Source organism: Globicephala melas, chromosome 1, assembly GCF_963455315.2.
Source record: "Globicephala melas chromosome 1, mGloMel1.2, whole genome shotgun sequence".
Classification (NCBI taxonomy): domain Eukaryota; kingdom Metazoa; phylum Chordata; class Mammalia; order Artiodactyla; family Delphinidae; genus Globicephala; species Globicephala melas.
Genome location: NC_083314.1, coordinates 61,035,770 through 61,057,890, shown reverse-complemented (window position 1 = coordinate 61,057,890; position 22,121 = coordinate 61,035,770). Strand labels below are relative to the sequence as shown.

The 22,121-nt window shown below is 41.3% G+C and overlaps 1 protein-coding gene across 5 annotated transcripts in view; it reads left to right on the top strand.

The window, feature by feature from the left end:
* The window catches only part of DCAF6 (DDB1 and CUL4 associated factor 6), a 173,967-nt gene that overhangs the window by 10,893 nt on the left and 140,953 nt on the right, over positions 1-22,121 (top strand). For 3 of the 5 annotated variants that reach the window (XM_030875551.3, XM_030875554.3, XM_030875555.3), the window contains exon 2: positions 14,920-14,981. The exons of 1 other annotated variant lie outside the window; for it this stretch is intronic. In XM_030875551.3, coding sequence (XP_030731411.1) covers positions 14,920-14,981 — 62 coding nt within the window. Of the gene's footprint in view, positions 1-14,919; positions 14,982-17,654; positions 17,716-22,121 lie in introns of those variants that run through there. One more of the 5 variants, XM_030875562.2, reaches the window with a different exon arrangement.

Sequence of the window (22,121 nt, the reverse complement as noted above, 5' to 3'; positions counted from 1 at the left end):
TTGATGTACTCCCATTTGTTTATTTTTGCTTTTGTTTCCCTTGCTGAGGAGACATATAAAAAAATATTACTTAGACTGAGGTCAAAGAGCATACTGCCTATATTTTCTTCTAGAAGTTTTATGGTTTCAGGTCTCACATTTAAGTCTTTAATTCATTTTGAATTTTTGTATATGATGTGAGAAAGTTTGTTCAGTTTGATACTTTTGCATGTAGCTTTCCAGTTTTCCCAACACCATTTATTGAAGTGGCTATCTTTCCCTTCATTCTGTATTATTGCCTCCTTTGTCGTAGATTGATTGACGATGTACGTGTGGGTTCATTTCTATGTTTTCTATTTTGTTCCGCTGATCTGTGTGTCTGTTTTTGTGGCAGTACCATACTATTTATTTGCTTTAGCTTGTAGTATAGTTTGAAATCAAGGAGTGTGATACCTCCAGCTTTGTTCTTACTAAAGATTGTTTTGGTTATTTGGGGTATTTTGTGTTTCCATAGAAATTGTAGAATGATCTATTCTAGTTCTATGAAAAATGCCATTGGTATTTTGATAGGAATTGCATTGAATCTATAGCTTGCCTTGGATAGTGTAAACATTTTAACAATATTAATTCTTCCAATCCACAAACTCAGTATATCTTTCCAATTTTGTCATCATCAATTTCTTTTATCGGTGTTTTATAGTTTTCTGAGTCTTTTACCTCCTTGGTTAGATTTATTCCTAAGTGTTTTATTCATTTTGGTGCAATTGTAAATGGGATTTTTTGCTTAATTTCTTCTTCTGGTGGTTTATTGTTACTGCATAGAAACAAGAGATTTCTGTGTATTGATTTTGTATCTGTAACTATTGAATTCATTCATTCTAATAGTGTTTTGGTGTATCTTTAGGAATTTCCATATGTAGTATCAGGTTATCTGCAAACAGTGACAGTTTTACTTCTTCCTTTCCAATTTGGATTCCTTTTATTTCTTTTTCTTGTCTGATTGCTGTGTCTGGGACGTCCAGTACTATGTTGAATAAAAGTACCAAGAGTGGGCATTCTTGTCTCATTCCTGATTTTAGGGAAAATGCTTTCAACTTTTCACTGTTGAGTGTGATGTTAGCTGTGGACTTGTCAGTAAAGTGGACCTTTATTATGTGGAGGTGTGTTCTCTTTATACCTACTTTGTTGAGGATTTTTATCATAAATGAATATTGAATTTTGTCAAAAGCTTTTTCTGCATCTATGGAGATGATCACATGATCATATGATTTTTATTCTTCAATTTGTTAATATGGTGTATCACACTGATTGATTTGCAGATATTGAATCATCCTTGCATTCTTGGGATAAATCCCATTTGAATATGGTGTATGATCCATATAATGTATTGTTGAATTAATGATTTGCTAGTATTTTGTTGAGGATTTTTGCATGTGTGTTCATCAGTGATATTCACCTGTAATTTCCTTTTTTTGTGATCTTTTTTTTTTTTTTTTTTGGTATCAGGGTGCTGCTGGCTTTATAGAATGGGTTCAGAAGTCCTTCCTCTTTAGTTTTTTTGAATAGTTTGAGGATAGGTATTAGCTGTTCTTTAAATGGTAGAATTTACCTGTGAGGCTGTCTGGTCCTGGACTTTTGCTTATACTTTTGGTTATTGACTCAATTTCATTACTGGTAATTGGTCTGTTCAAGTTTTCTGTTTTTTCCTGATTCAGTCTTGGGAGATTGTACATTTCTAGGAGATTGTCGGTTTCTTTTAGGTTGTCCGTTTTATTGGTGCATAGTTTTTCATAGTAATTTCTTATGATCCTTTGTATTTCTCCTTTTTCATTTCTGATTTTATTGATTTGTTGATTTGGGCCCTCTCTTTGTTTCTTGATGTGTGTAGCTAAAGGTTTATCAATTTGGTCTATCTTTTCAAAGAACCAGCTCTTAGTTTCATTGGTCTTTTCTATTGATCTTTTAGTTTTTATTTCACTTATTTTGCTGTTTATTATTTCTCCCCTTCTGCTAACTGTGGGTTTTGTTTGTTATTTTTCTAGTAGCTTTAGGTGTAAAGTTAGGTTGTTTGAGATTTTTCTTGTTTCCTGAGCTAGGCTTGTATTGCTATAAACTTCTCTCTTAGAACTGCTTGTGCTAAGTCCCATAGATTTTGGATCAGTGTGTTTCCATTTTCATTTGTTTCCAGGTATTTTTGGATTTTCTCTTTGATTTCATCAGTGATCCATTGGTTGTTTAGTAACATGTTGTTTAGCCTCCATGTGTTTTTTGTGTCTGCAGTTTCTCTTTATAGTTGATTTCTAGGCTCATAGTGTTATGGTCAGAAAAGATGTTTGGTATGATTTCAGTCTTAAGAAGATTTATTGAGACTTGCTTTGTGGCCCAGCTTGTGCTCTATCCTTGAGATGTTCCATGTGTACTTGAGAAGGATGTGTATTCTGTTGCTTTTTAATGGAACGTTCTTTCTGTATCTATTAAGTTCATCTGATTTGATTTTTTTTTAATTAACTGAGGTAAGATACACAGAACATTTAACCATTTTGTAAAATGTTTATTTATTTATTTATTTATTTGGCTGCATTGGGTCTTAGTTGTGGACTGCGGGATCTTTTGTTGTGGCGTGTGGGCTCTAGAGCGTGTGAGCTCTAGAGTGCGTGGGCTCAGTAGTTGTGGCACGTGGGGATCTCTAGTTGTGGCACGTGGGCCCCATAGCATGTGGGCTCAGTAGCTGTGGCATGTGAGCTCTCTAGTTGTGGTGTACGGGTCTAGAGAGTGCAGGCTTAGTTGCCTCTTGGCATGTGGGATATTAGTTCCCCAACCAGGGATTGAACCTGCGTCCCCTGTATTGGGAGGCGGATTCTTAACCACTGGACTACTAGGGAAGTCCCTGATATGTTGTTTAAAGTTAGTGTTTCCTTATTGATTTTCTGTCTGGATGATCTATCCATTGATGTAAGTGGAGTGTTAAAGTCCCCTAGTAGTATTATGTTACTGTCAATTTCTTTATGTTTGTTAATATTTGGTTTATGTATTTATGTGCTCCTATGTTAGGTGCAGATATATTTACAATTGTTATATCTTCTTTTTTTTTGGCCGTGCCATGCAGCTTGTGGGATAAGTACACTCCCCTCAGGTCACCGGAGTCGTATGACCTAGGGGTGCCCCCTGTGTGGGCTATGTGGGCCCTTTTGTTGTGGTGGGGCTGATTGCTGTGGCACTCTGGTACATGGGGCTGGCTCCCAGCCCACTTGGCTGTGGGGCCCTGCATAGTGCAGAGGCTTCCAGCTGCTTGTGGCTGGGGCCAGGTCCTGGTATGGCTGGCTGTGCAGTGCAGGAGTCCTGGGCTGATACTGGCCAGCTGGCAGGTAAGGCCAGGTCCCAATGCAGCTGGTTGTTGGTGCTCGGAGGGGTCCTGCCATCTTTATATTTTCAGTGGGGTGTATTTTCATGTCTCTCACTGTTGTTTTTTCACTGTTGTTTTTTGAGACTTATTTATATAGTTTAGGTATTAGTCATTCGTCAGATGTGCAGTTTGCAAATACATTCTCCCAGTGTGTAGTTTGTCTTTTTCTTCTTTTCATAGAGTCTTTTGCAGAGTAAAGGTTTTTAACTTTGGAGAGGTTCGGTTTATCAGTTTTTTTCTTTTATGGATTATGCTTTTGGTCTGATGTCTAAACACTCTTAACTTAACCCTAGGTCCTGGAGATTACCTCCTATGTTTTTTCCCTGAAGTTTTATAGTCTTATATTTTTACGTTTAAGTCCAGAGTCCATTTTGTGTTAATTTTTGTATGAGGTATGTGATTTACTGTGAAGTTCATTTTTGTGCTTATGAATGTCCACTTGCCCTAGCACCATTTGTTTAAAAGTCAGTATTTTCTCCATGGAATTGCTTTTGCACCTTTATTAAAAATCAGTTGGGCACATTTATGTGTATCTAATCGGTGTTCTCTATTCTCTTGCATTGATCTGTGTATCTGTCCCTTTGTAAATACCATACTGTTTTGCTTACTGTAGCTATATAGTAAGTTTTTACATCAAGTTGAGTGACGTTTTCTCCCCTCAATAATTCTTTTTCAAAATTGTTTTAGCTCTTCTTTGTCTTTTGCCTTTTTATATGAGTTTTAGAGTAAGGTTGTCCTTATCTCCAAAATACCTTGCTGGGATTTTGATAGGAATTGCATTGGACTCACATATCAGTTTGGGAAGGACTGACATCTTTACTATGTTGAGTCTTCTGATCCATAAACACAGTACATCACTCCAGTTATTTAGCTCTTTGGTTTCTTTCATCAGCATTTTATAATTATCAAGATACACATCTTCAGCATATTTTGTTATATTTATGTCCAAATGTTTAATTTTCTTCTGAGCAATTATTAATGTATTTTTTTTAATAAATCTATTTATTTATTTATGGCTGAGTTGGGTCTTTGTTGCTGCGCTCGGACTTTCTCCAGTTGCGGCGAGTGAGGGGTACTCTTCGTTGTGGTGCGCGGGCTTCTCATTGTGGTGGCTTCTCTTGTTGCAGAGCACAGTCTCTAGGCGTGTTGGCTTCAGTAATGTGGCTCGCAGGCTCTATAGCGCAGGCTGAGCAGTTGTGGCGCATGGGCTTAGTTGCTCCACGGCATATGGGATCTTCCCGGACCAGGGCTTAAACCCATGTCCCCTGTATTGGCAGGCGGATTCTTAACCACTGTGCCACCAGGGAAGCCCAAATGTATTGTGTTTAAGTTCAACTTCTACCCATTCATTGTTAGTATGTAACAGTGTGATTTTTTTTGTGTGTTGATCTCATATGCTGTGATCTTGCAAAACTTACTTATTAATTCTCAGAGGTTTCTGGGTATATTACAGGAGATTTTCTATGTGGAAAATCATGTCATCTTTCAATAGGGACTGTGTTATTTCTTCCTTTCCAAGTTATGTGTCTTTTTTTTTTTTTCCTTAACATTATTCCAATGTCTAAAACTTCCAGGACTGTGTTTAATAATAGTGGTGAGAGTGGACTTCCTTGTATTGTCCTGATTTTAAGTGGGAAGCATTCAGTCTTTCACCATGAAATATGATATATTTTAGGTCTTTTATTGGTGCTTATTACCAGATTGAGGAAGTTTCCCTCTGTTGCTAGTTTGCTGAAAATGTTAATCATGAATGATGAATGAGTTCAATCAAAGAAGCAGAATTACTAGGAGATATACAAACATACACACAAAGATGTGTTACTGGCATTTGACTTTGTGTAGTTGTGGGAACTCATTAAACTGTCTCTGTAAAGTTGTTTTCTTCATGTCTTTTGCTGGGGCTTGACATCCTCAGGACAGACAGTTGGGAAAGGATGATGGTAAATTGGGGATAGGAAGGACAGGCCTGAACCCATGAAAACATAAGATCTATGCCAGTTCTCACTGTCTTCAGTCTTATAGATGTAGGTGTTTTTTTAGGAGAAACTGGTACCCTTTGTCATGGACCTAAACACAAATTGGCCTAGTATTCCAAGAACCTAAAAGAGGATCTATGGGTAGGCAGGACGGTTATGGGCCTAGTTGCTCCCCATTGTAACGAGGTGAGCCAGACAAGTAACAATGTATATAAACAATATAAGCATCAATAAAAATCAGTATTGCTGTTACTTTACTTCCACCCACCAATCTTGTGCAAAGGTAATTCAAGTAACATGAATCATACAGGGAAAAAATTCTGGGAAACATGGTTTGTTGTGAGTTGACCCATTTCAAAGCCACCACACTTAAATGCTGCTTGTTGTTCATTGTAAGGCTCTTGGTAGGGATGGGAGGGGGATTCCTGTCCCTCCCTTAAGGATAGGCAGTTTATACTTCGTTCCTTTCCTGGAGGCAGTTGCCTTTGCCTGAAATGGACGTGAGGGTTTCCTGCCTCTCTTAAAGCGAGTGGACCTTTGCTGAGGCTCTTTTTAGCTAGGGCTTCCCCAGTGGCTTAAGACTTTTGCTTCCCATGAGCGAAGGGCCTGAAAAGTGACTGGAGTTTCCTTTTTAAGTCTTACCAGACAGGGACTGTCTCAGGCTTCCTGTTGTTTTCAGTGTTTCATATGAGTACTTGGGGGAGGCTCATGAAAAAGAGCTGGTGACTGAATGTAGATTCTCTCTGTGCCTAGGATCCTAGAGATTCTAAACTGTGTCTCTAGCCCACATTTGGCCTTTAAACATTCATTTGAGTTTTTACTATTTTCTTCTTACACGTTTTGATTGCAGTCATCTCTTTGTCCTGTTCATTGTCAAAGGTAAAACAGTTCTGTGTTCTTTCTCTCCTCAGAGTTTGTTACACTTTAATTATCAGTTCTCCTGGTTATCTGGCAAGATGTCTTGGAAGCCAAAGAAGATTATGTCAAGGAGACAGCATTTACCTATGACAGCTAATGATGCTATGAGGTTATGAAAAATATGCCTTGAAAGAGACCATTGAATTTACTGATACCCCACGATTTCTGAGAACAAAACCAATGAATAGGAGGGGGCAAAACAGACAGTTCAGGAAAAGGAAGACCTGACAATGAGCTAGAGATGGCAGCGTTTGTAGTTGACTAGGAAGTTTGGCCTTAAAAAGAAGTTGCTCAAAGGGGCAATAGAGTCAAGTAAAGTGAAAAGTTTGAGGCCAACTGGCCCGAGGCAGGGGAACACAATCAGATTCACAGGTTGCATCAGACCGAAGCTCTCCGGACCACCCAGTTCCAGAAACTGACTTGGAGACTTTCCGGACCACCCAGTTCCAGGAACTGACCTGGGGACTTTGCGCCCGGCCCAGCCTTCCTGCCTTTCGAGGCGCGGTACTAACGGTCCCCCAGGATACCTGAAAAGACCACCAAATAAGGAATACCCTGCGCCCTCCCAGATTCACCACACCTCTTTCCCTTCTTCCCCTATAAAATCTTGCCGAACCCTCGCCCGGGCGCGACTTCTCTGGCCCCTTTCTCTCGGACCAGTGAACCTCGCCCGGGAGCGCTCCCTAATAAAGCTCACTTGAAGCTTTCCTCTGTTTCCCGGTGCCGTTTGTTAAGATCCGACCTTACATTTGGTGCCGAAACCCGGGAGGGGTACCAAGCCCCGCGGGTTACCGCGCGGGACGCTCCTCCCCTCCCCCAGGAGACAACCAGGGAACATCTACTCATCCACCTGATCTGGCAGAAAACGGGGTAAGTCCCCCTCCCTTGTTCCCTCCGACCCCCAGAGTCCCTACCCACCGGACTCCCTGTCCCCGGGGCGCGTCAGGGACTCCTCCGTCCTCTCTCCGGGCCTCGGGCAACTGTGGAGACGTCCCAATTGCCTGACGGCTCTCCGACCCGTCGGGCCTCGGGTGATTGTAGAGACGTCCCTATCGCCTGACCGCCCTCCGACCTGCCGTGAATTGGAGACGGAGACCAGGGACGCCTCTCTCCCTCTCCATTCACTCAGGGACAGACTGGGGGTCATGGGAACCTCACAATCGAAACCAGATTCTAAGACGCCCCTGGGGTGTCTCCTAGCCAATTTTACAGCTCTCGGTTTCTCCCAAGATCTCCGTTGCCGACGGCTTATTTTCTATTCCACTGTGGCCTGGCCACAATATCCTTTAGACAATCAATCCAAATGGCTTCCTGAAGGGACTTTCGATTTTAACATCCTCCGTGATCTAGATAATTACTGCTGCAGGACGGGCAAATGGTCCGAGGTCCCCTATGTTCAGGCCTTCTGGTATTTACGCTCCCGCCCTTCCCTCTGCGTCGATTGTTCCACTTCCCAGATCCTTCTTGCCAAACAGACATCTCCTATATTCAAGCCCCTAATTTCCTTTGACGATAACCCCTCTCCACTAGCCGACCCACCCGAATCTCTCGCTCTTCCCCCTCCAGAGCTCCTCTCCAACCTCCACCCTACCCTGAAGCGGTCCCTCCTCCTCCCGAACCCGTTCCCCTCCAACCGTTCCCCCGAGGTTTCTCCTCCCACGCCCCTTGCTTCGCCAATTAGTGCACATACACGCTCTCACGACTCCCAAGATCCACATCTCCTCTGCCCTCTGAGGGAGGTAGCAGGAGTGGAAGGATTAGTTAGAGTTCATGTTCCCTTTTCTCTCCAAGATCTCTCTCAAATAGAAAAGCGATTAGGCTCCTTTTCTGCCGACTCTTCCCGCTACATTAAAGAATTTCGCTCTCTCTCTCAAGCTTACGATCTAACCTGATCTAACCTGGCACGGTATCTTTGTGATCCTATCTTCTACTCTGACCCCTGACGATAGGGAAAGAATTCAAACTGCTGCCCGAAACCATGCAGATCAGGTTCACCTTACTGATAACTACATGCCTGTCGACAACTCCATGCCTGTCGGAGCGACTGCCGTACCTGGCACCGATCCAGGCTGGACTTATCAGGATGGCCAAGATGGCCGTCATAAACGCGACCTCATGATCCAATGCCTCCTGGCTGGCATGCAGGCTGCCGCTCATAAGGCAGTCAAATTTGAAAAACTAAAAGAGATAACCCAAGAACCTAACGGAAATCCAGCTATCTTTCTCAATCGCCTTACAGAGGCCTTAACTCTCTACACCTGGCTGGATCCCGACACCCCGGCAGGGGCAGCGGTCCTAGCCACCCATTTTATCATCCAATCAGCCCCGGACATCCGAAAGAAATTAAAACGGGCAGAAGACGGCCCTCAAACCCCTATTTGAGATCTGGTAAAGATGGCCTTTAGAGTCTATAATGGCCGTGAGGATTTGGCAGAATCCAGCCGACAGGCTCGAATGCACCAGAAGGTGGCCCTCCAAACCCAAGCTCTTGTAGCCGCCCTAAGGCCGGCCATCTCCCATGGATCACAGCATCCACGGGGTCTGCAAAAGGCAACCCCGCCGGGGGCCTGCTTCAAATGTGGAAAAGAAGGCCACTGGGCTCGCCAATGTCCCAATCCCCAACCTCCTTATAAGACCTGTCCTAGCTGCGGGCTAACGGGCCACTGGAAGAGTGACTGCCCTACGACTGGCCCTCCCTCAGCGTCTCCACGCGGGGGGCAGGCCTACCCAATGGCATTACCACTTGAACTGCTGGGATTGGCTGACAACTGACGGCGCCTGGACTCGAAGACCCCCATCACCCTCGCCGAGCCCAGGGTAACGCTACAGGTAGTGGGTAAGTCCATCTCATTTCTGGTGGACACGGGGGCTATCTATTCGGTCCTGCCTACTTATTCCGGGCCAGTTTCTCCTTCCCAGATCTCGGTCATGGGTATTGATGGCAAACCATCCTTCCCACTCCAGACCGGTCCACTCGCATGCCATATCGAAGGACTCCCTTTTACTCATTCTTTCTTAGTCATACCATCCTGCCCAGTTCCCTTGCTAGGCCAAGATGTCCTTTTCCACTTAGGGGCCTCCCTCCAGCTGGTTAGACTTGACCCTAAGGTCCCCTCCTCCCAACTCCTGCTTCCTCTTCTCGGCCTGTCTCTAGAACCCTCCCCCTCCTATCCCCCTCTTCCAGTCACACCGAACCCAATCAATCCCCAAGTCTGGGATACTTCTAAGCCCATAATAGCAACACACCATCCCCCCGTCCTCATCCGCCTAAAGGACCCCTTCAAATTTCCATCAAGACCCCAATTTCCCATCTCTGAGACTCACCTTAGGGGCCTACAACCTATTATCACCAGACTCCTAAACCAGGGACTCCTTATCCCCACTGACTCTCACTGCAACACCCCCATCCTGCCTGTCCGCAAGACCTCTGGGGATTATCGCCTGGTCCAGGACCTCCGACTAATCAATGAGGCCATAATTCCTCTCCACCCAGTAGTCTGGATCCCTAACTTTGCTCTCCTCGCTAAACCCTTATATCTAGCCGCTAAAGAAACCCCTCAAGGACCCCTCACCTCTCCTTCCGCCTTTCGACAGGCCTTTCTCACTCTCCGTAACGCGCTGATATCTTCTCCTCCCCTTTCTCTGCCCAACCCAAACCGACCTTTTCACCTTTTTGTGGATGAACGGGCCCGGAATAGCCACTGGACTCCTTGCCCAGCCTGTAGGGCCTTCCTACCGCCCCGTGGCTTACCTCTCCCAACAGCTAGACCCAACCATTCGGGGATGGCAACCATGCCTTCGGGCCCTAACAGCGGCAGCCGAACTGACCAAACAAAAACTGACTCTGGCCCACCCACTAACCGTGTTTTCCTCCCACCGGATGGTCGACCTCCTAGGCCACAAGTCTCTCTCCCTCCTGGGCCCCTCCCGCATCCAGGAGTTCCACCTACTGTTCATTGAAAACGCTGCTATCTCCCTCGACCTCTTCCCCCTCCTAAACCCGGCCTCCCTCTTGCCTATCTCCGACACCGGGACCTCCCCTTCCCACTCCTGCCCCCAAGTCATAGAGGCCCTGAGCCCGCCGAGAGAGGGACTCTCTGACACCCCTCTTTCAAACCCGGACTGCACCCTCTTCGTAGCATGCTTGCTCCCTGTTTTCTTAGGTTACTTCGCAGGCGCATGGAGGAAGTCTCTTGGGTGGCCACAAACCAAATGCGCCTCGGTCCTTACACCTTGCTTCCTACAGAACCCCCCACTGGTCTCCCCTAAGCCTCGGACCTCTGGTCGCCCGACTCCCCTTTCGACACCCCCATTCAGCATGAAGTAGCCAGAGATCAGAACGCCGCCCCATTACACCAAAGATGTCGGGATGTAAGGCCAACTGGCCCGAGGCAGGGGAACACAATCAGATTCACAGGTTGCATCAGGCCGAAACTCTCCGGACCACCCAGTTCCAGAAACTGACTTGGAGACTTTCCGGACCACCCAGTTCCAGGAACTGACCTGGGGACTTTGCACCCAGCCCAGCCTTCCCGCCTTTCGAGGCGCGGTACTAACGGTCCCCCAGGATACCTGAAAAGACCACCAAATAAGGAATACCCTGCGCCCTCCCAGATTCACCACACCCCTTTCCCTTCTTCCCCTATAAAATCTTGCCGAACCCTCGCCCGGGCGCGACTTCTCTGGCCCCTTTCTCTCGGACCAGTGAACCTCGCCCGGGAGCGCTCCCTAATAAAGCTCACTTGAAGCTTTCCTCTGTTTCCCGGTGCCGTTTGTTAAGATCCGACCTTACAAAAAGTTTTGTTAAAGTGCTGTTCTGTCTCTGTTTCTCAGTATCAGCAGCCTTATTCTTTTCTCTTAACCAGTTGAAGTTACCCCAACTCCTTAATGAAGTCATTTTTTTTTTAAGGAATTTTGACTTTTTAAAAAAAAATTTAATTAATTTATTTATGGCTGTGTTGGCTCTTCGTTTCTGTGCGAGGGCTTTCTCCAGTTGCGGCAAGTGGGGGCCATTCCTCATAGCGGTGCGCGGGCCTCTCACTATCGCGGCCTCTCTTGTTGCGGAGCACAGGCTCCAGATGCGCAGGCTCAGTAATTATGGCTCACGGGGCTAGTTGCTCCGCGGTATGTGGGATCTTCCCAGACCAGGGCTCGAACCCGGGTCCCCTGCATTGGCAGGCAGATTCTCAACCACTGCGCCACCAGAGAAGCCCAATGAAGTCATTCTTTAAAAATCATTTTCTCTCGGGACTTCCCTGGTGGTCCAGCGGTTAGACTCCGCACTCCGGGTGCAGGGGGTACGGATTTGAGCCCTGGTCGGGGAACTAAGATCCCACATGCTACACGGTGCGGCCTAAAAACAAAAACAAACAAAAAAATCATTTTCTCTTTTCAGACAATATTAACTTAGAACAATCCCACGTGTACATAGGGAGAGAACGAATCTTAAGTGTCTATAGTAGATCAGTCACATCTATGAGTTTTGCATATGCTACTTAATTTATTCCAGACAATAAACCTTTAAAGTTGATGGTATTATTCCCATCAAATATAAAATTTTTACAAATGTAGAACTAAGGCCCTGAGATGTTAAGTTTTGCCCAGTGTATGTGTAGTATGTTCCAAGTTAGATTTAAGCCTAACATTTCTCGTCCCAAGCATCTCAGTCTAGTAACAGAGATAGGTACTTGAATAAATAAGTTATGAAGCTGTTTCATAAGTTACAGAGCCATTAAAAATGAGCAATATGTCTATATTTATTGCCAGTGAAAGATGTTCACCTTGTATTATTGAGTGAAAACACGTTGAAGAACAGAATCAGTATTATGAGCCTGTTCATTTATTCACTGATTCAGGAATGTATATTGAGTGCCTCCTTTGTCTTAGGCACTGTTCTAGGCACTTAGGATACTTGAGTGAACAAAAGAGTGTTTTTTTTTATGGAGCTTACAATCTATTAATATAGAATAGAATGTAAAAGAGACGGAATTAAATGAGGCAGCTTGGGCTGCAAGAAAGACTTGGAGAGAAAGTCTCAGTAATAGGTAAATTCATCCATAACAAATGGGTAATTGTTGGGAGACAGTTCTCCATGTCTCTTTTGTATTTCTGCACATCTTGTGAGCAGAGGCACTGGCTGCTTTGTTCTGGACTCTCTTTTCAGAGAACAGACTTGGGAGATATAATATCTCCCTGTGGAGCAGAGGGCAGATTTATTTATTGTCCAGAATAATAAAGATAATGTTTTCCTTTGGGACAAAGGTTAGGCAGATTTGCTTGATATAAGATTTGCGTTCCTTCAGTTCAGGGTTCCCCAGCTGTGATTCAAACCCATTGCATGTGCAGTATCCCCCCAGACCCCTCTGCATTGCCATGTGGGAATTGGGGGACAAGGGGAACTAATGTGAACCTGAAGCTCATTCTCCTTGAGGAGTAAAATCCTTTGCCTCCGACTCAGAAGTCCTGTGTCTTCTGCCAGCATCCATGAAATGGTGGCAGGTAGCTTGTTAGCTTACAAGTAGGCCAGACTCATCACAGTTCTTGATAATAGGCATGAGTTTATTTTTATTTTAATTTGAGAGGACTCAGTTGTTTTTTTTTTTAAACTTATAGTTCTTATTTTTATCCTAGCTTTCAGCTCCTATTTCTTGGTGTAGTGCATTTAATTACCAAAAGGGTAGAGGAGGTTTATACTAGGTTGTTCTAGAAGCCCATTTTATGGAATGTGGGGCAATACAATTTTTAAAAAAATAAATAAATTTATTTATTTATTTTTGGCTGTGTTGGGTCTTCGTTGCTGCGTGCAGGCTTTTCTCTAGTTGTCGTGAGCGGGGGCCACTCTTCGTTGTGGTGCGTGGGCTTCTCATTGTGGTGGCTTCTCGTTGCAGAGCATGGGCTCTAGGCACGCGGGTTTCAGTAGTTGTGGCACGCAGACTTCAGTAGTTGTGCCTCGCGGGCTCTAGAGCGCAGGCTCAGTAGTTGTGGCGCACGGGCTTAGTTGCTCCGCGGCATGTGGGATCTTCCCGGACCGGGGCTCAAACCTGTGTCCCCTGCATTGGCAGGCGGATTCTTAACCACTGGGCCACCAGGGAAGCCCAATACAATCATTTTGATCTCCTAAGTCACATATAAAAATATCATTTAGGAGCTGTCTTGTCCCTATCGTGTCTCAGTGCATGTTTTTATGTACAAGGTCCTATGGAAGAATTCTTGCTCAAATTACTCACTTTGTCTTCTATTCTCTCATGTTGCACTACCATTTTCTCTAGTTGGAAATGGCTAAAGCCATGTTTTCAAGCCCAGATTTTAAAAATTTGGAAGAAAATTTTTAATACTTTTTTCTTAGCATTTTAATGAATTTTAATTACTGTCGTGTTGTTAATTTGAATACTTCTTTCCTTAACTCTTAATTTATAACTCAGTAGGATTGCCAAAGGAATTGGCCAAAAGGAAAAGATTTAAAAAATTTTTTCTGTTTACTAGTTAGCATCTTTTTAAAACTGAAAATCAGATTTGAAAAGTTAATTATATAAAGTATAACCTAATTCATGAAAATACTTTGCTGATTTTCTGCAGGTTGTTTTATTCCAATAAGTTTAGGAAGTATACCCCACCCAAACACACGCAAAATCTTTAACCCACGTGTTCATCCATTATCTAGCGATCTTACCAGTTACAGGCAAGGACAGAGAAAACAGTCTGGCTTCAAGAAGATCTTGCTCTTTACGTGGAATGCAAGAAAACATAATAGAGTCCCTTGTGACAGTATATAGAGAGCATAGTCAGATTTAATTTTGAAATCTCATCAGCCTGATTACTTAGCTAATTACTGTTCTTTGTCATATATATATATTCGGCTTCCTTTCATTACAGCTTCTGAATAAGCATGAAGCTTTTTGGTCCATTTTTGGTAAAAATGATTCATTTCTTAAAGAAACATAATTTCTCTTTTTCAAAGGAGGAATTTATTATATTTTTGAAGTATGATAACTTTTCTGCTATTGATGGATATTTAGGCTGATTTAATTTTTTTGCTCTCACATTTCATCACTGTGAAATGAACTTCTAAGTATTTTAGCATTTCTGAAAGTGAGATGTTTAAAAATAGGTGGCATATTCTAAAACAGTTTGCCATCCTTTTTAAAATTGAAAACCTATTCCCCACCTCCAGTCTTCTCTTATCCCCTTTCTCTGCTTTATTTTTCCATATAGAGTTTTTAGCAAGTCACATATTGTTTATTTTCTTTCATTAAGCTAACTAGAGTCAGGGATCTTTTTCTCTTTTATTTTACCATTGTATCTCTAGCTCCTAGAACACGACCTGGAATGGAGTAAGTACACAATATATTTGTTGAATGAATGGATGAATGAAGGGAACATTTAAGTGTTTATTGTGGTTCCAGATACTGTGCTAAGCCCTTTCTCTCCTTGAATCACTTAATAACCACATGAGGTAGGTAGGTACTCTAATGAGGAAACTAGGGCTGAGGAGGAGTTAATTTGCCCAGTGTCACTCAGCCCGTAAATGGAGGAATTAAAATTAGAGCTTGACTCTACCTCATGACAGTTCCTAGGCTCTTAACAGTGTTACACTTGTCTAAGCAATAAATTGTATGATTTATTTAGTTCTTTCTTTTTAAACAGGAAGAAGAGAATTTATCCAAAGATTAAAACTTGAAGCAACCCTGAATGTGCATGATGGCTGTGTAAGTAATAGTTAATTCTCAACTATGAAGGACTTTAATACTAAGTGTTCAGGTGTTTGAGGAACTGCCCCAGTCCTCCCAAAAGAGATTGGACTAAGTATAAGAAAATGGGAGAATTAAGTTTTACATTAAAACGTAAAAGTATACTTTGAATTTAGGAAAGCATATGGGAGATTTTTTAAAGAATGATGAATTTTCTAACATTATCAAAAGGTTTTCATCTCTTTCACTCTATTGGTACTGATTTTGTGACAGTCACTAGTGATCTTAATGTCTCCAAATTTAGTGGTCACTTCTCAGAAACTTTAGACATTGGTTGAATACATTTTCTTTTTTGAAATACTTATTCTCTTGGATTCTGCTAACACCACACTCTCTTGGTTTTCTTTCTATCTCATTGACTTGTTGCATCTTCTCTGTCTTCTTCCCTGACTCCTCCACCTCTTCACCTTCAAATGTTGGATGTACCAACATTATATCTTGGTTCCTCCCACCCTGTTTTCTCTTCACTTTTCTAAGTGATTTTGTTTAGTCCCATGGCTGAAAAACATGACTTCCAACTTTCCACTTCTTCCCAGAACTCCAGATTTATATAAATAACTCTCTAGTTAATATTTCCAGTTGCATGTCTAATAGCACCCCAAATTTAACAAGGTCAAAACAAAACTCTTGTAAGGTTTTGTTAGGAAAACTTCAGACACTGGACTTTCCTGGTGGCACAGTGATTAAGAATCTGCCTGCCAATGCAAGGGACATGGGTTCAAGCTGTGGTCTGGGAAGATCCCACATGCCGCGGAGCAACTAAGCCTGTGTGTAACAACTACTGAGCCTGTGCTCTAGACCCCGTGAGACACAACTACTGAGCTCGTGTGCCACAACTACTGAAGCCCATGTGCCTAGAGCCCGTGCTCTGCAACAAGAGAAGCCACCACAATGAGAAGCCCACGTGCAGAAACGAAGACCAAACACAGCCAAAAATAAATGAGTGAATGAATAAATAAAAAAATCAATCAATCAATTAATTAAAAAAAAACCTTTAATCATGCTTTTCATATACTCAGGACCTGGATTTAGCAGTTAATCAAGATTTTGGCACATTTTCTTTTACCACTTCATTTTTTTTCTCTTTGCCGAAGTATTTTAAAGCAAATCTCAGATGTGAAATCATTTCACCTCTGTATATAAGCTAAAAGTAATGGACATTTTTTTATGTAATCAAAATGGCATTATATAATTTAACAAGATAGTATATTTTTTGGTATCATCTAATACATAGTCCATAATCAAATTTCCCCCATTGTTTAAAAATCTCCTTTTTTTTTTTAAACATTCTTATTGGAGTATAATTGTTTTACAATGTTGTGTTAGTTTCTGCTGTACAAAACAGTGAATCAGCTATATGTATACATATATCCCCATATCCCCTCCCTCTTGAGCCTCCCTCCCACCCTCCCTATTGCACCCCTCTAGGTCATCACAAAGCATCGAGCTGATCTCCCCGTGCTATGCAGCAGCTTCCCACTAGCCATCCATTTCACATTTGGTAGTGTATATATGTCAATGCTACTCTCTCACTTCGTACCAGCTTCCCCTTCCCACTCTGTGTCCTCAAGTCTGTTCTCTACGTTTGTGTCTTTATTCCTGTCCTCCCACTAGGTTTTAGATTGCTTATATGTGTGTTAGCATATGGTATTTGCTTTTCTCTTTCTGACTTACTTCACTCTGTATGACAGGCTCTAGGTCCGTCCACCTCATTACAAATGACTCAATTTTGTTCCTTATTATGGCAGAGTAATATTCCATTGTATATAGGTGCCACATCTTCTTTATCCATTCATCTGTCAATGGACATTTAGGTTGCTTCCATGTCTTGGCTATTGTAAATAGTGCTGCAGTGAACTTTGTGTTACATGACTCTTTTTGAATTATGGTTTTCTCAGGGTATATGCCCAGTAGTGGGATTGCTGGGTCATTAGGTAGTTCTATTTTCAGTGTTTTAAAGAACCTCCATACTGTTATCCATAGTGGCTGTATCAATTTACATTCCCACCAACAGTGCAGGAGCGTTCTCTTTTCTCCACACCCTCTCCAGCATTTATTGTTTCTAGATTTCTTGATGATGGCCTTTCTGACCGGTGTGAGGTGATACCTCATTGTGGTTTTGATTTGCATTTCTCTAATGATTAGTGCTGTTGAACATCTTTTCATGTGTTTGTTGGCAATCTGCATGTCTACTTTGGAGAAATGTCTGTTTAGGTCTTCCGCCCATTCTTGGATCAGGTTGCTTGGTCTTTTGATACTGAGATGCATAAGCTGCTTGTATGTTTTGGAGATTAATCCTTTGTCCGTTGCTTCGTTTGCAAATATTTTCTCCCATTTGGAGGTTTGTCTTTTTCTCTTGTTTATGGTTTCCTTTGCTGTGCAAAAGCTTTTAAGGTTCATTAGGTCCCATTTGTTTATTTTTGATTTTATTTCCGTTAATCTAGGCGGTGGGTCAAAAAGGATCTTGCTGTGATTTATGTCATAGAGTGTTCTGCCTATGTTTTCCTCTAAGAGTTTGATAGTGTCTGGTCTTACATTTAGGTCTTTAATCCATTTTGAGTTTATTTTTGTGTATGGTGTTAGGAAGTGTTCTAATTTCATTCTTTTACCTGTAGCTGTCCGGTTTTCCCAGCACCACTTATTGAAGAAGCTGTCTTTTCTCCATTGTATATTCTTGCCTCCTTTCTCAAAGGTAAGGTGACCATATGTGTGTGGGTTTATCACTGGGCTTTCTATCCTATTCCATTGATTGATATACTGTTTTTGTGCCAGTACCATACTGTCTTGATTACTGTAGCTTTGTAGTATAGTCTGAAGTCAGGGAGCCTGATTCCTCCAGCTCTGTTTTCTTTCTCAAGATTGCTTTGGCTATTTGGGGTCTTTTGTGTTTCTGTGCAAATTGTAAAATTTTTTGTTCTAGTTCAGTGAAGAATGCCATTGGTAGTTTGATAGGGATTGCACTGAATCTGTAGATTGCTTTGAGTAATATAGTCATTTTCACAATATTGATTCTTCTAATCCAAGAACATGGTATATCTTTCCATCTGTTTGTATGGTCTTTAATGTGTTTCATCAGTGTCTTATAGATTTCAGTGTGCAGGTCTTTTGCCTCCTTAGGTAGATTATTCCTAGGTATTTTATTCTTTTTGTTGCAGTGGTAAATGGGATTGTTTCCATAATTTCTGTTTCTGATTTTTCATTTTTAGTGTGTAGGAATGCAACAGATTTCTGTGCATTAATTTTGTATCCTGCTACTTTACCAAATTCATTGATCAGCTCTAGCAGTTTTCTGGTGTCATCTTTAGGATTTTCTATGTATAGATCATGTCATCTGCAAACAGTGACACTTTTTCTTCTTTTCCAATTTAGATTCCTTTTATTTCTTTTTCCTCTCTGACTGCCATGGATAATACTTCCAAAACTATGTTGAATAATAGTGGTGAAAGTGGGCAACCTTGTCTTGTTCCTGATCTTAGAGGATATGCTTTCAGTTTTTCACCATTGAGAATGATGTTGGCTGTGAATTTGTCATATATGGCTTTTATTATGTTGAGGTAGGTTCTCTCTATGCCCACTTTCTGGAGAGTTTTTATCATAAATGGGTGTTGAATTTTGTCAAAAGCTTTTTCTGCATCTATTGAGGTGATCACATGGTTTTTATCCTTCAGTTTGTTAAAATGGTGTGCCACATTGATTGTTTTGCATATAGTGAAGAATCCTTGCATTCCTGGAATAAACCCCACTTGATCATGATGTATGATCCTTTTAATGTGCTGTTGGATTCTGTTTGCTAGTATTTTGTTGAGGATTTTTGCATCTATGTTCGTCAGTGATATTGGCCTGTAATTTTTTTTTTTCTGTGATATATTTGTCTTGTTTGGTATCAGGGTGATGGTGGCCTCATAGAATGAGTTTGGGAGTGTTCCTCACTCTGCTGTATTTTGGAAGAGTTTTAGAAAGGTAGTTGTTCACTCTTCTCTAAATCTTTGTTAGAATTTGCCTGTGAAGCCATGTGGCCCTGGGCTTTTTGTTTGTTGGAAGATTTTTAATCACAGTTTCAATTTCAGTGCTTGTGAATGGTCTGTTCATACTTTCTAGTCCTTCCTGGTTCAGTCTTGGAAGATTGTACTCTTCTAAGAATTTGTCCATTTCTTCCAGGTTTTCCATTTTATTGGCATATAGTTGCTTTTAGTAATCTCTCATGCTCCTTTGTATTTCTGCAGTCAGTTGTTACTTCTCCTTTTTCATTTCTAATTCTGTTGATTTGAGTCTTCTCCCTTTTTTCCTGATGAGCCTAATGGTTTATCAATTTTGTTTATCTTCTCAAAGAACCAGCTTTTAGTTTTATTGATCTTTGCTATTGTTTCCTTCATTTCTTTTTCATTTATTTCTGATCTGATCTTTATGATTTCTTTCCTTTTGCTAACTTCAGGTTTTTTTTTTGTTCTTTCTCTGATTGCTTTAAGTGTAAGGTTAGGTTGTTTATTTGAGATTTTTCTTGTTTTTTGAGGTAGGATTGTATTCCTATAAACTTCCCTCTTAGAACTGCTTTTGCTGCATTCCATAGGTTTTAGGTCATTGTGTTTTCGTTGTCATTTGTTTCTAGGTATTTATTTGATTTCTTCTTTGATTTCTTCTGTGACCTCTTAGTTGTTTAGAAGCATATTGTTTAGCCTCCATATGTTTTTATTTTTTTACCGTTTTCTTCCTGTAATTGATAGCTAGTCTCATAGTGTTGTGGTCCAAAAAGGTACTTGATTGGCAGGCAGATTCTTAAGTACTGCACCACCAGGGAAGTCCCCGGAATCTCTAGTCAACACTTTAGGTGATTTTAATCTAGGTGATCTGTGGATCATACTTTGGAAAACAGTGCTATAGCTACTAATTGAAAACATGAGACTAGAACGAGCACATGGAAAGAAATTGCAAACTGGAGGGTCTAGGCCTTAACTCTAAGGATTCAAACATTTAAAACTTAAGCAAAGAGGGGAAAAGTGTCTATAGTCCGATCCTCCAAATGTTATCTTTTTCCTGTTCACAGTTGTGGTATTATAATTATGCTGTAAATACACTTTTGATATCAATATATGTTATTTATTTTAAACCTTAGCACCACTCTTGAGGTTCTCCTGATGCTCATGGTTAAAAATGGATCATAACAAAAAGAAATGGACATGTACTGCACTCCCTTATTCTGTTCTTATCCTCCTTAAGCAGCCTCTTTTAATCCGTGTTTTATTTCAGATCTTCCGGTAATTTCTTTCATTTCTGTGTGATAGTGTTATGTTGGTCTTTCTTGAAGTGTCAACTTTGGGTGTTGTCCATTGTTTTTCTGCTATGATAGAAGAGGAATTAACTAATTTATACAATTTTCTAAGATGTAGGCTTCTCACAAATTTTGTTACTGTTCTCAGTCTCTCCAGCTGTCACTTTAATTTTAAACAACACACTTAAGCATCGTTTTGTTTTTCTGTCATTCATAGACAGTATTCTTGAATCCCTATTCTGTAAAGTATATTCAAGGCTTTCACCCTTCTTCCACCTTCCTATCTCTATTTCACACCTTTTTCAGCTATATATGCTTTTGTATTGTCAGCGTTGATTTCATTTGCCTCCTATTCTGTAGCCATTGTTATTTTCTGAAATTTGTCAATGTATTTATTCTAAAAGTCAAAATTCAGTAAACAGTGTTAATGTCTTATACATATGTATATGTCGTAGTTTTCATTAAGCTCTTCACAATAAGGAGAGAAGAGGAAGAAAATTATATAATATATCATCTATTTTATAGGTGAGCACACTCAGCTGCTCAAAACTCTCTAATGGGTTTCTGGCTTACGTATAGTAAATCCAAAGGCCTTATTGCTTCAGAGACCCTACATGATTTGGCACTTGCCTTCTTTTCCATTTCATCCCTTACTGTATTCTCCATTATACATGTTTGTTTTAGTCATACTCATCTTTTTGCTGTTTCTTTAAATGCACCTAGTACACCTCTGTCATACGTATTTTGTTTTTTGCCTAGAACTTTCTTCCTCACATATCTTTGAAGCTTACCTCGTCATTTCATTTAGCTTTAACTTAACCTGTCGGAGACGCTTTTCCTGACCACCCTAATAGCTCCCCACTCCTCATCAGTATCTTTCTCTTTCTTCTGTTTTTTTCACCATAATACTGACATTATAATTATGCATTTATTTATTTGTTCATAGTCTGCATACCTGCCTCCCTCTACTCTAGCACTCTGGACACCAAATATATCTTCATAAATTTATTTTCTTCGTCTAGTGTCGAGGGGAGTGCCTACCACATATTTGGCACTTATGAAGTGTTTATTGAAGAGACAAAAGCATGTGTTACATATTGGATTTTATGTGTTTCTTTAAGGAACTAAGGTCAAGTCTTTCTCCTTACTCAAAGGAGAATTTTCTAGTGTTAATTTCAGATGGATTCTTGCATAATGTATAACTGCCTTTGTGGTATTCTGAAGTTTTTACAAGCTGTGGATTCTGTATCTTTCCAGTTTTGAATTTACTTTCAGGTTTTACTGAGTATTTTCTCAAATATTTTTCTAAGGATGAGTGGAACATAAACTTTTCTTGCTAGCTTAAAGATATCTTTTCTGCTTGCATACTAAAAAAATTTTTGTCCTTATTTTTATTTTGCATTTTTTAAAACGGGTGATGCCTTCTCATTGTACAAAAATAAACTACATAAAAAAATACACATTGAGAGACTTCCCTGGTGGTCCAGTGGTTAAGAATCCACCTTCTGATGCATGGGATGCAGGTTCGATCCCTGGTCGGGATCCGACATGCCATGGGGCAACTAAGCCCACGTGCCACAACTACTGAGCCCACATGCTCTAGAGCCCGTGTGCTACCACTAGAGAGCCTGCGTGCTGCAACTACTGAGCCCACATGCCACAACTAGAGAGCCTGTGCACCACAACTACTGAGCCTGTGTGCTCTAGAGCCTGCACGCCACAACTAGAGAGAAGCCCATGCGCCACAATGAAAGATCCTGCATACTACAATGAAGATCTCGCATTCCACAACTAAGACCAAGCACAGCCAAAATAAATACACTAAATTAACA